This window comes from Acinonyx jubatus, chromosome E1 (genome assembly GCF_027475565.1).
Source record: "Acinonyx jubatus isolate Ajub_Pintada_27869175 chromosome E1, VMU_Ajub_asm_v1.0, whole genome shotgun sequence".
In the NCBI taxonomy this organism is placed as follows: Eukaryota; Metazoa; Chordata; class Mammalia; order Carnivora; family Felidae; genus Acinonyx; species Acinonyx jubatus.
In genome coordinates this window covers 2,912,890-2,925,610 of record NC_069397.1, presented here as the reverse complement: position 1 = coordinate 2,925,610, position 12,721 = coordinate 2,912,890, and the positions used below count along the sequence as shown (strand labels likewise).

The following is a 12,721-nucleotide window of genomic DNA, read 5'->3' as shown; positions in this document are numbered from 1 at the left end:
TCTGAGAAATTGTCACAGCTAAGACAGATTTCCAGCCTAAGAAAATATGACAATGAAGTGTAATGTGGTACGTGCCCTGCATGGGATCCTGGAACAGGAAAAGAAGTTGAAGCAAAAATGAAGAAAATCCGAGTAAAATATGGACTCTAATGAATAATAACGTGTCAATATCAGTCCATTATTATAACAATATATCATATTAACACAAGATGTTAATAACAAGGGAAACTGGATGGGGGTAATATGGGAACTCTCATAGTATCTTTACAACTTTTACAACTTTTCTGTAAATTTGTTTTAAAAAAATTTTTTTTAATGTTTATTTTTTTGAGAGAGAGACAGTGTGAGCCAGGGAGAGGCAGAGAGAGATAGAGGGAGACACAGAATTCAAAGCAGGCTCCAGGCTCTGAGCTGTCAGCACAGAGCCTGATGCAGGGCTGGAACTCACAAACCGTGAGATCGTGACCTGAGCCGAAGTTGGACACTTAACCAACTGAGCCCCTCCAGGCGCCCCACGACTTTTCTGTAAATTTAACACTTCTAAAATTTACGCTATTAAAAAAACCCTTTTTTAAAAATGTTTATTCATTTTTGAGAGAGAGAGAGAGAGACACAGAGAATGAGAGGGGGAGGGGCAGAGAGAGAGGGAGACACAGAATCTGAAGCGGGCTCCAGGCTCCAAGCTGTCAGCACAGAGCCCAACGCAGGGCTTGAACCCACGAATTGTGAGATCATGACCTGAGCCAAAACCAAGAGTCGGACGCTTAACTGACTGAGCCACCCAGGCACCCCAAAATTAAGGTATTTTTAAAAATAATACTATAAAAGTGGTCTATCTCTAGGGTATCTAGATATTAAAGACAAAAGGCCCAAACTAATGGTTCTAAAACTTCAGCACACATCAGGATAACCTACAGGGCTTGTTGAACGGAGTAGTCAGTCAGTCTTCACCTCCTGAGTTCCTGGTGCCGGAAGTCTAAGGCAAGACTAGAGAATTTGCATTTCTAGTGAATTCCCAGGTGCTGCTGCTGCTCCAGGGACCACACTTTGAGAACCACTGGTGTAAACTCCAGGATTAAAATAATAATTAATTCTCGGAGCTCCTGGGTGTCTCAGTCGGTTAAGTGTCCGACTTCAGCCCAGGTCATGATCTCACACTCTGTGAGTTCAAGCCCCGCGTTGGGCTCCGTGCTTACAGCTCAGAGCCTGAGCCTGGAGCCTGCTTCTGTGTTTCCCCCTCTCTCTGCCCCTCCCCTGCTCATGCTCTGCCTCTCTCTCTCTCTCTCTCTCTCTCTCTCTCTCTCTCAAAAATAAATAAAAACATTTAAAAAAAAATTCTCATCCCGTCCACCAGGTGGAGAACTCTAAGAGCATTCTTTGGAAATTTCCAGAAGACTCAGAGCCCCTCCTGAGAAGCCCCATTATCTGTGCTACTTTACCCTCCACCCCTCCTGCCTCATCTGAACGGCTCAATGAGGTAGCAGTACAATGGTGAGATAGATATGACTCAGACAGGGTCTAGGGGTGGGCTGGGGCATCCAAGAACTCCCAGGGAGGTGAAGGAGTCAGGGAGTAAACAATTGCTAATTAAAATGAAAAATGTGGGTAAATGCTTGAGGAGCAAAGCCAGATGGAAATGGCTGAAAGTGGAGAACTTGAAAAAGCTTCAAGTGTCAGGAGAAGTAAAGGTCAAGGTGAGGAATGGTTTGGGAATCGCCAAAAGAAGGAAGGGACATTCCGGGCAGTGGGAACAAGACACTGGAGGGCACAGGGCACAGGAGTCTGACAGCTCCCGGCTTTTCTGGAAACCTGGTAACTGAGCACTTAGTACAGGTCCAACACTTGCACTCAGGTCGGTGCAGTAGATAATTATCATTCCTGTTTAGAAAGGAAGGTCTGAAATGTTAAGTAACTTGCCTAAGGTCACTGAACCGGTGCACAACAGGACCCAAACTGGAACTCCAGAGGCGCTGAGTCTAAATCTGGTGGCTGCCTCACTCACACACAGGCAGGCAGCCTCTGCCTCCTCCTCCTCCTCCTCCCTCCCTCCCCAAGATGACATCCCCCATCCTGCTTTCTTTCTCCCAAGCCTTCTTTCTCCTTCCACCCCTTCCCAGGGTTGCTAGCTAACCCAACCTCTTTCCTCGGTTCTCCCGTGATTAACTGTCAGCGGACTCATGAGCAAAGACAGGGGTCCAGGATCCCAGGCTCCCCCCCCCCCCCGCCCCCAAGCTGACAGTGTAAACCTAAGCCCAGGGAACTAACCCCCTGCCTTGCCCTGTCCGCCCTTCGCCTCTGGATTGCCGCGAGGATCAAGAGCTCAGGGTTGACTGCGCTCTCACGCCAACCTTCGGGGCCCGCAGCCACCACACCCCGGCGCTGGAGCCTACGAATACTCTCCACAGCCTCAAGAGATCCATCCGGTCCAGCAGGTGTGTCCCCCATCCGCACCTGCGGGCGTAGCCGCAGCCTCCGGGTTCACCTGGCGCCGGAGCCCAGGAGGGAGCGGATCCACAATTTGACACAGACCCGGACAGAAGGCGAAGGGAGGGGCGCCCTCGGCCCGCGAGAGGAGCAGCCCCAAACCCCAGCCCAGGAGCCCTGGGTCCAGCCTCTCCTCCCCGCGGGGGATACAAGCTCTGCTCCCCCAACGCCCCTCCCGGAGCTCCCCGTCCGCCGCGCCGGCGCCGGCGCCGGCGTGGGGAGAGTTAATTTCAACAGCCTCTCCCAGGATTCCGGGGGCCGGGTCGTCCAGAGCACCTCCCATTGGCCACGGAGCCGGCTCGGCGCTGATTGGCTGGCGCTCCCGGCTGCGGCTCTCCCCGGCTCCCGATTGGGCGCCGCGCTCCAGTGACTGGAGTGTGGCGGCCCGGCCTCCGCTGGCTACCCCTGGCCGGAGCTGCAGCGGGCTTCGGCAGCTGCCCGGGGACGCTTATCCCGGGCTGGAGTCCAGACTTGCTTCCCCGATACAGATCGATCCCGTTGCCTTCCCCGGGACGCCACCGATCTTCTCCAGGATCCTTTCCTCCGTAACCTGCTGTTTTTCTTTTTCCTTCCTCCCGGCTCCCATCTCCCGAATCCGCATTTCCCTCCCCTGCTCCTGGGCCCCCGTAGCCGACCATCCTCATCATTCCACCTGCCATCCTCCTGACTTCCGCCCTTCCTTGGCCTCAAATCCTTGACCGACCGAGCCCTGCCATAACCTTCTCACCAGGCTCTCCTAAACTCCTTTTTCTTCTCTCTTTGCCAGCTCCTGACTCCCAAATTCCAGCTAACCCTTGACCTCTTGACATTTGACCCTAACAGTCTCCGCTCCAGACCTCTCAATTCCTATCTCCTGCAGCCCGGACTGCTAAGACTGAGGCCCTCCCCCTGATTTCTCACCCCCCCCCCCCCCCCCCGTTTCTGAAGCTCAGTTTTACTTTTTTACTCCCGGGCCACTTCCTGTTACTGCTACCCCACCATGGACTTCTTGATGAGCGGCCTGGCAGCCTGCGGGGCCTGTCTGTTCACCAACCCCCTGGAAGTGGTAAAGACCAGAATGCAGCTGCAGGGAGAATTGCAGGCCCCGGGCACCTACCAGCGGCACTACCGAAACGTCTTCCACGCCTTCATCACCATCGGCAGGGTGGACGGCCTGGCTGCCTTGCAGAAGGGACTGGCCCCCGCCCTCTTATACCAGTTCCTGATGAATGGCATCCGCTTGGGCACCTACGGGCTGGCTGAGGCTGGGGGCTACCTGCACACTGCCGAAGGCACCCTCAGCCCTCCACGAAGCGCAGCAGCTGGGGCCCTGGCTGGGGTCATGGGAGCCTACTTGGGGAGCCCCATCTACATGGTGAGAAGAAGGATCTTGCCTGGGGCCTTCAGGCAGACACTTGGTGTCGGGTGGGCCCGGGCCTGCACAAGCTGATACTGAGCTTGGAAGTGGGTTCGTGCAGGGGATGATGGGGAATTTGAGCACCATACATCAGCGGGTGTAGGGGATCGAGGAAAGTCCCGGGCATCACAGAATTAGAATCCCGCAGTGTTCTCCTTTGAGTTTTCTGGAATAGATGAAGGGTCAATAGCCTGAGGCCCAGAGAGGGGAAGTGACCAGTTCAAGGTCACACAGCTGCTTATTGCTAGGATTAGGCCTTGCTTAGGGTTCCTCTTGGAAGATCCTGGGAGGCAGTCAGTTCTGTAAGAGAGGCAGTCTGTCTGGTCTCGCTCTCAGGGTATGAGATTCAGGGACAGTGACCCCTTCAAAAATCAGCCTCCACATGCCCCCGTGGGGTTTGGGGGCCAGAGAGCAAGTTTTACAGATGACCCCTCACAACCTGCCCCAGTTCGATGGGCAGGCTGGTTCACAGTGGTGGCTGGAGATCCAGTCTGAGAATAAGAGCTGGCATGAGAGGCCGAACACCAGAGTGTTGCCATACGGGAACAGTCTTAGGAAATGTTGCCTTTCTCCAACCTCCCCATCCCCCACCCTACCACCCCAAGGGAAGGAGGATGTAGAGGGGGTGGGGTGTCTTCTCCGTGCTAAGAGATCCATCCCCTGGGACTGGAGCCAAGGGACACAGAGTCTCATGACCAATTTGTTAAGTGGGAACAACAATAATTATCAGATTAAAAGGATGTACCTTGCTGAACACCCCAGAGGAAGTGTGAGGGGGTCAGGCGTTCGGGTCTTTGGGGTGGGAGGGTGGCCCCCGGGCTGGAGGCTGTGATACTCTCTCGTCCCCAGGTGAAGACACACCTACAGGCACAAGCAGCCTCGGAAATTGCGGTAGGGCACCAGTATAAGCATCAGGTGAGGGTTTTCCAGCCCCACTGGCTCCTTGCCCCCCGCACCCCTTGCCCCCCAGCTCTCTGCCTGCCCCTGACAACTGCAACCCAGCCCCGGCTCTGCCTGGTCCACAAGCTCAGCCCCACTGCGTCCCTGGAGTCTGCCCAGACCCTCTTTGCCATATGGTCCCCACTTCCTCCACGTCTCTGCACCTGTTTCTCCCATCCCATTCTCCTGAGCTGCTCATGTCCTCCCTTGCTTCCTGCCCCTATTCTGGGGTGATGAAGAAAGGAACCACGGGGGGTGGCAGATCCCTGAAGGAGCCACATGCCGACTTAAGTCCACACGGAACTGGTTGTCCAGACACCGGGTGCCTGTTAAGGACCCCTCCCTGGCAGTGTTAGGTGGCAGCCCCTGATGCTGGGGGGACTGAAGCCCTCCCCCGTGGTCTTCCCCCTGCCAGGGCATGTTTCAGGCGCTAAGCGAGATTGGCCAGAAACATGGTCTGGTGGGGTTGTGGCGTGGGGCCCTGGGCGGCCTGCCCCGAGTTATCATCGGTTCCTCCACCCAGCTGTGCACCTTCTCATCCACCAAGGACCTCATCACGCAGTGGGAGGTACTGCCTGGGAAAGGGGTGGGGCCACCCCGGGAATGTGGGCAGGGGGGAAGGGCAAGCTGAAGGGCCCCCCCCCCCCAGAGGGGACAGTGCTGACATTCAGTGTGAGGGAACAAGGGAACAGCAGGAGGGCTTGGGGCTCACTGACTCTTGACACCCTTCCCACAGTCCTCTTGTCGCTTACCTCGCTTACCTCGCTTACCTCGCAGAAGTCGTCTCTGAGTCCCCAAGCAGCCTGCCCTTCCTCCTTCCAAGTGTCATCACGCTGTATTGCAACTGGTGGCATGGGAGCTTCCGAGTTACCAGCTCTCTCCTGTGTCCCCAGGACGGGGCCTATCCTTCCCTAGGCCTCGAATGATTGGCTGACAAAACTCTTCCTCCCTCCACTCTTAGATACTTCCTCCCCAGAGCTGGAAAGTGGCTCTGGCAGCTGCCATGGTGAGTGGCATTGCAGTGGTCCTGGCCATGACGCCGTTTGATGTGGTCAGCACGAGGCTCTACAACCAGCCCACGGACTCGCAGGGCAAGGTAAGGGAGTGCTCCGGAGTGTCGGCAGGCAGGGAGAGCCAGGGGGTGGGTGAAGGCAGATTGTGGGGGCAGGTGGGACAGCCAGAAAGGCAGCCTGCCGAGAAGAGGCCCCGTGGTGGGCTCTGACAGATCCCTTCCCTGTGCTCTCCCTCCCTCTCCAACCTGCTCTCAGGGCCTCATGTACCGGGGGATGCTGGATGCTCTGCGGCAGACCGCTCGGACAGAGGGCATTTTTGGCATGTACAAGGGTATAGGTGCCTCCTACTTCCGCCTTGGCCCCCACACCATCCTTTCCCTCTTCTTCTGGGACCAGTTACGCACCCTCTACCACACGTACACCAAATAACAGCCAGTCCTTCCCACACCACCACATCAGCACTCCTTAGACACTTCTGCCTCCACTATTGTGTTCTCGTGACTTCTGACCAGTGGATCTTTTCGTCCATCCAAAGGGAACCGCCTACGCCACTCCCTAACTGTCTTCTCAGGGTTGAATCACTACAAGGGATAGTTTCCCTCCCTTTCTTGGGTGTCACGTTCTTTAAACCTTCCCTACCCGTCCCCCTGGACACTTCATACCCCTCTCTCAGGGCTGAACCGGTCACTCCAAAGTATTTCCTCCTTTTATTTGGGCAGCCTTGGGTCCCTTCTGCTCTGATGCACAAACTTTACACTCCCCACTCCAAGACCAAAGGGAACCCGGCGGGGGGCGGGGGGGGGGGGGTCCAGGTGTCTTGTTAGATGCAATGGCACAGAGATTATCTTGGGTATAAAGCAAGTTTATTTCTGCAGACAGGAGGTGTCTTATGTTTATGCACAGGGAAGGAATTAGGGGAATATCTCCAAACCCTCACTCCCCTTGCAGAACAGGGCCCCCATGTGCTTCAGCAGCGTCACGCGGTACTTCAGGATCTTTACTGGGGACCAAAGATGCCGGGATCGTGAAGGGTCAGACTGGTCACCAGCTGTTCAAAGTCACCCAGGCTCCAGGGCAGAAGTGACACATTTTCAGGGCTAAGAAATGGCCTGTTGTCAGGGCTTGAGGGTGAGGGAACAGATGGAGAGAGAACATCATCCAGGCCTCGGGTTTGGAAGTTCCCACCTCCTGTTTCCAGGAGAACCCCACCAGCCAGTCTCCCTGCTCCTCCCCTCCCAGCAGATCCTCCTGGGGACCGAGCCATGAGCCATGTGTCCTATCTGTCCTCCTTACGGGGGCTGACTGAAGGTGAGCAGGACATCAGTCTGGTGCTGGGGCAGCCGCAGCAAGGCCTGGTGCACCGTCACGTCCTTTGCTACCTAAAGGGATCAGTGTCAGGATGCTTACCCGACCCCACCCCCTCACCCCTCCCCCGCCGGGGCCACTCCCTTCACCCCTCCAGGAATCTCACATTCCCTGCCCTCACCTGCTGGTTTTCCTTAGCCACCTGCTGCTTGCCAGAGAGGACCCAGGCTTCTTGACAGCAGCCCCTCAGGGCCAGGTTCTCCAAAAAGAGGGGCTGCACAGTTTCCACTTGCACAGCCCTAGCCTCCTGCGCCCCGCAAATGTCCTCAAAGTGGTATCTACAGTAGGGGGAGCAGAGTCAGGCAGGGGCATCTCTCACCGCTCCTCCCCTCCCCCCCCCAGCATCTTTGAGTCCTTTGAGCTTCGCTCGCTTCCGGTGATAAAGTGTTGCCCTTGGAGTTCTCATTGCCCCGATTAAACGTCCAGCCGCAGGCCCCGCCCACTCCTCCAGCTCCGGCCCTCCCATTGGCCAGCCGCGCGGGCGCCGCCTCCCTCACCGCGCAGCCTCCTCTCCCTGCACGTGGGTCTGCTGCTCCAGAAGTTCCACGATCAGGCTCTGGTCCGTCACGCGGTGGCAGAAGACTTCCTGATTGTTCGGGACCGGCCGGAGGTCGCTGGAGAGAGGCGAGGCAGACCCCCGAGGTGACCCCCGCCGCTCCCCGCATCCCACCCTGTCGGCCAGCGGTGCCCGCGCCTTCTCACCTCACGTCCATGGCCCCGGGGGGGAGAGTGGCGGAGAAGGCCCCCCCAAACAGCGGATAGTCTCGCGTGGGCTCCATGCGTCTGGGACTAGGTTCGGGCATTACAGAGATGCACGAAAAACCCACGTGCGGCCCCGCCGCTTCCCCTCCGGCGTTTCGCCGCCGCCCTGGCCGTCTCCCTGGCCGTCTCCGGGCCACCCTAGCCCCGCCCCTTTAGCGTTTGGTCCCGCCCCGCGGTCGCGTTGGCCAATCGGCGCCTGCGTCTTCGGGGCGGTGCCCGGCGGGGCGGATCCCGGAAGCCACGCTCTCCCGGGGGTCCCCCACCCCCCACCCCGGCGTCTGCTGAGAGCTCTGATCTCGGTTTGGGAATAATGATGCCCGCCTGCTCCCGAGCTCGCGCCCACCCGTCTCTTTTAAAAAGGGTCGCACCTCCTAAGATTGTCGCCTGAGACCCTCGTTAGGGGCCCTTGCTCGTGCCAGGGACCGGCGTCTAGATGGGGTCTCCTGAGTCCGGGGAGAATAGTTTGAGGGTCTCGGAACTCCCTCTTTGGGGCCCCTTGATGGCAGCGAGCTGCAAACCAGACCGCTAATTCCCGGATGCGGGGAATTAGGGATACAGTGGGGCCAGGTGTGGGGCCTGGTTAGGATTCAGGCCTCATGCTTTCCTGGACGCCAGACCCAACCCGGGGATTATAATGCTTAATCCCTCTCAAATCTCGCCTTGAGAACGCGGTGGGGAGTGGGGAGGGTGGCCGCCCCTACACGCACCTGGAGGAAAACACGGATTAAACCCTCTGTTGTTTCTCTTTTATAGATTTTTAGAATGTTCTTAAAGTGTCTGCTCAGTGATATCCTGCCAGCTAATGTCTCCATTCACGTTTGATCCCCAGCACCGGGCAGTGTTTAGAACATAATAGACCCATTATGTATTGTTAAATGATTCAATAAACCCCACCCACGGGGTTCCAAGTGGGACTATACTATGGACCCTAATAATCTAGTGGCATTGGGGTCAGGGGACACCTCATTTTTGGCCCCTTACCAAAGCTGGAGGGTACAGAGGCAATTAAGACCCGATCCCTGCCTCACCAGGGAACCGTGGAGTACACTTTGACCCAAAATTCACTAGGGCATCCTAGGGGTATTTTAGCCAGGGCATCATCAGGAGCCAAGACTTGGAGATGAAACGGCATGTTTTGGGAGAGGCTAGCATATCAGTTTGGCAAGGGTGCAGTGAGGAACAGGTAGCAGACAGCTGTGAACAGTGACGCTGGAGAGGCTGCCTTGTGCAGGGTCTTTATAGCGCATCCGAAGGAGCTTGGCCTGTTCTCTTCTGACTGCTAGCATCAGACTTCTCTCAGCCTCACGTCCTCGTCTCTAAAACGTTAGGATTAAAAGAGCTATGGACGTAGCAGCATCTCTGGATCTGTTTCTGGGCAAGGAGAGTGGACTAGGTTTGATCCATGAGGAATTCTAGAGAGGAGGGGAGTGTTACAGACCCCAGAGGGAGAGAAGGAGCTTGGGCAAGGGAAACCAAGGGGGCCGGATCCCAGAGGTCTACTCCATGTGGCCTCTGTCAGGTGGGGAGTGGCAGACCTCTTGGTCCCTCCCTCCCCATCTCTGCCTGCCACCTCCCCCCACCCCCAGCCCAACCCCACCTGCGCAGTACCAGCTCTAACTGCTTTGTGAGCAGTCAAGCAGATAGGGAACCCTTGGAAAGGGGATTTCAAGGACAAAGAGGTTAACGGGGCCCTGGCACTGGGCACAGGGGGTGGGGGCCTACTGAGCCAGGATTAGGGAGACTGAGGAGAAAGCCCTCCACTTCATCGATTTGGGTCTCTGGCATGCCAGGAGTCATGCTGTGCTGTGAGCCTTGTGTGTGACTGGGGATTCCTGGCCCGCCACAATTCTCTGGGGGCGCAGGTTAGGTCCGCTCTTGCAAGTGGTGAGAGGCAGACCTTCATGAAGTGACACAGGCACAGGGCCAGACCCCCACCCTCACTTGGCAAGCTCCACCTTGGACTTCGTTTCCCTTCTCTCACCGTTTACCTCTGTCTTTGTGTCGATCACTTCCTCTGGCCCTCCCAACTGCTGACCCCTTGCATATTCAAGTGCAGTCTCCCAAGAGACAGAAACTAACTGGGTCATCCAACTGGAAAGTACCTGTTTGGCAAGCCCTCGTGCTTGGCCACCTCCCAGGCCACTAGCCAGACACGAGTGAAATCCCTGGTCCAGCTGGCCGTCGCTAGGATGAAGGGTATCATGGGACGAGTCACAGTAGACCCAGGTGGCCCAAGGGAGGCTGTGTGTGAGGGTTTGTCCGGCTCTCAGCTCACTGGTTGAAATAGATCTGCAATTGATGGATTCCGTACCCCTAGGATGTTCCCTTAGGTGATGCCCTGCATGCACTTGATACAGCTGTTTTCTTTGGGGACAGGTGTCCCAGAGCACCTTTGAGGGCACCAGGGATTGGAAGTGATGGACTTGGACCAGAGAGATGACCTCAGTATCCAAAGTCAAACATCAGTTTTAGGAAGAATGAGGGTGACATATATACTTCTATTAAGCACAGGTTTTTTACCTTTTTTTTTTCTACCGTGTGTCCCCTTGGCCGTTTGGTGAGGCCCATGGACCCCTACTCAGGAAAATGTTTTCAAATTCATAAAGTAAAATATGTATGACTACAAAGGAAATGAAACTATGTAAATATAATAATCAAAATGAAAACCCCAGATTTGTTTTAAAGTTTATTTTGAGAGAGAGAGAGAGAGAGAGCGTGCTTGCAAGCAGAGGAGAGGCAGAGAGAGTGGGAAAGAGAATCCCAAGCAGGCTCCACGCTGTCAGCGCAGAGCCCAACGTGGGTCTCCATCCCACGAACCGTGAGATGATGACCTGAGCTGAGATCAAGAGTCAGATGCTTAACCAACTGAGCCAGCCAGGCGCCCCCAAGCCCCCAGATTCTTGTTAGAGTCAAGATGTGCTTCTCTGATACCACGTTCACAAGATCTAACAGCAGGGCTGGAAAGTGTGATGTCAAACTAGCAATGCACATAAATCGTACCTCAAGAGATCAGCAACCCCTGTAATGTGACAGTATCTGCGGCCACCGTTGTGACAGAGCCTCTGGTACTGTTCCTGCTACTGTGGTATCTACAGTCACAACTGTAGGAGCTGCTGAATTTCAATTGGAAATAAGCATAAATGCATAACAAGCATTTCCGATTGGTCATTGGAAATAAGCATACTTTTTTCCCCATCCAAGTTGATTGATCGGAGCGTAAGGAACCCAGCTGTGGGGGAGCCTGGCTAGCTCTCGTGGGACTCTCCATCTCAGGGTTGTGAATTCCAGCCCCAGGGAGGGTGGAGACATTACTTAAATAAAACTTAAAAAAAAATTTTTTTTTTTAAATAAAAAGAGGAAAAGACAAACCTGGCTATGAAGTACGTGCCATGGCCGTGGACTAGGCTCTGAGAAAAAAAATCCAAAAATGTGTGAAACACGGTGTCACTTTCTGAGCCCCCAGCGGAGCAAGAGAGCTGGGGTGAACAGTCTCCATCCCGTAACGTTATAGACATTAGTGCCCTCACTTCCCGGTTGAAGCTGCCTCGGAGAGGTGCCCACGGTCCTGGGGCAGCCAGTGGTAGCCCTGGGAGATTTCTAACCAAAGACCTGGCATCGTGAAGGCAGTGTTTGAGGAAGACCATGTATCCTTGTATTGGGGATGATTCTATAGCTGTCACCCAGAACCCCCACCCCCACCCCCCACGGAGCTTTCCAGCCCTGTATCTCCCCCTTCTCCCCTCATGCTCTATATGCAAGGTACTCTGAACTTCCTTTAGCCCTTTGGCTGAGTCATTCTCTTTCATGCCTTAGTGCTTTTACACATGTGCCTTCTGCCTAGAACTTTCTCCCTCTCTTCCCTGGCTAACTCATTGTCAGGGTTCACTGATCCTTCAGAGGGCTCCTGTGATGCTTGACTTCCTTGTCCCCACTGTAGATACTCACTGTGCTGTAATGCTCTAATCCTCAGTAGATTCTAAGCACCAGGAGGTTTCTGTTGTTGTTTTGTTGTGTTTTGTTTTGTTTTGTTTTGTTTTAAGAGAGAGAGAGATTGAGAGACCACAAGCAGGGGAGAGGAGTAGAGGCAGAGAAAGAATCCCCAGCCGTGTGGGGCCCCACATGGGGCTCAAACCCACAAACTGTGAGATCATGACCTGAGCCAAAGCCAAGAGTCAGACACTTAACCAACTGAGCCACCCAGACGCCCCAACCATACCCATCTTTTACCTTTAGCTTCCCACTGAGTTGTACGGGGCCTGGTCCATAAATATTTATCGAATGGATATTGCTTAAGAGACAAGCAGTTATTTACCAGTTAAAACCAGTCAAGAGATGTTATAAGATAAAGAACTCGACTGGCCTTCCTTCTTAATTCCTGAGAGGGAAACTAAATCCTTGGGATCTTCCAAGTGACGGGGCTTCCTGGTTACTCATGGCGGGCCCTGCTAGTTTGCACCAATGGGACGACTACATGGTTTATGCAAAGGGAAGAGTCAGGATGAGCGTAGGCCACACTGTAGAGACCAACCATGTTCGAGCCACTTGATATCAGCCCAATCAGACCCCAAGCCCCAGTAAAAACTCTGGACACTGAGGCTCAGGGAGACGTTCTTGGATGGTAAACACACCAATGTGCCAGGAGGGCGATACCCCTTGTCCCCTGGGGGAATGGGCTTAGAAGGTCTGCTTCTAGGACCCTTCCAGACCCTTGCAGTGAAACAGCAGTCCTAAGTAGAGCACTTCCCTGAGTTCTGTGAGTCAT

At 55.0% G+C, this 12,721-nt stretch overlaps 2 protein-coding genes across 5 annotated transcripts; one reads left to right on the top strand and one right to left on the bottom strand.

Moving 5' to 3' along the window:
• The first annotated feature begins 2,234 nt into the window (after positions 1 to 2,234).
• On the top strand, positions 2,235 to 6,708 carry SLC25A35 (solute carrier family 25 member 35). The gene is made up of 5 exons (XM_015069491.3): positions 2,235 to 3,838; positions 4,730 to 4,795; positions 5,235 to 5,387; positions 5,781 to 5,915; positions 6,088 to 6,708. Exons 1-5 carry the CDS (start codon positions 3,464 to 3,466, stop codon positions 6,259 to 6,261), a joined length of 903 nt encoding a protein of 300 aa, XP_014924977.1. The 5' UTR covers positions 2,235 to 3,463; the 3' UTR covers positions 6,262 to 6,708.
• On the bottom strand, positions 6,674 to 8,109 carry RANGRF (RAN guanine nucleotide release factor). Of its 4 annotated transcripts, none has more exons than XM_053211698.1 (5): positions 7,900 to 8,108; positions 7,695 to 7,811; positions 7,319 to 7,475; positions 7,126 to 7,211; positions 6,674 to 6,929 (listed from the first exon to the last, which is right to left on the bottom strand). In XM_053211698.1, the coding sequence occupies exons 1-5, from the start codon at positions 7,998 to 8,000 to the stop codon at positions 6,830 to 6,832; spliced, it is 561 nt and encodes a 186-aa protein (XP_053067673.1). In that variant the 5' UTR covers positions 8,001 to 8,108; the 3' UTR covers positions 6,674 to 6,829. The 4 variants fall into 4 exon arrangements, with proteins under 4 accessions (XP_053067673.1, XP_026903550.1, XP_026903552.1 ...); XM_027047749.2 differs by having other exon boundaries at positions 6,674 to 6,953; positions 7,900 to 8,107; XM_027047751.2 differs by having other exon boundaries at positions 6,674 to 7,252; positions 7,287 to 7,475; positions 7,900 to 8,109.
• Positions 8,110 to 12,721: the final 4,612 nt, after the last annotated feature.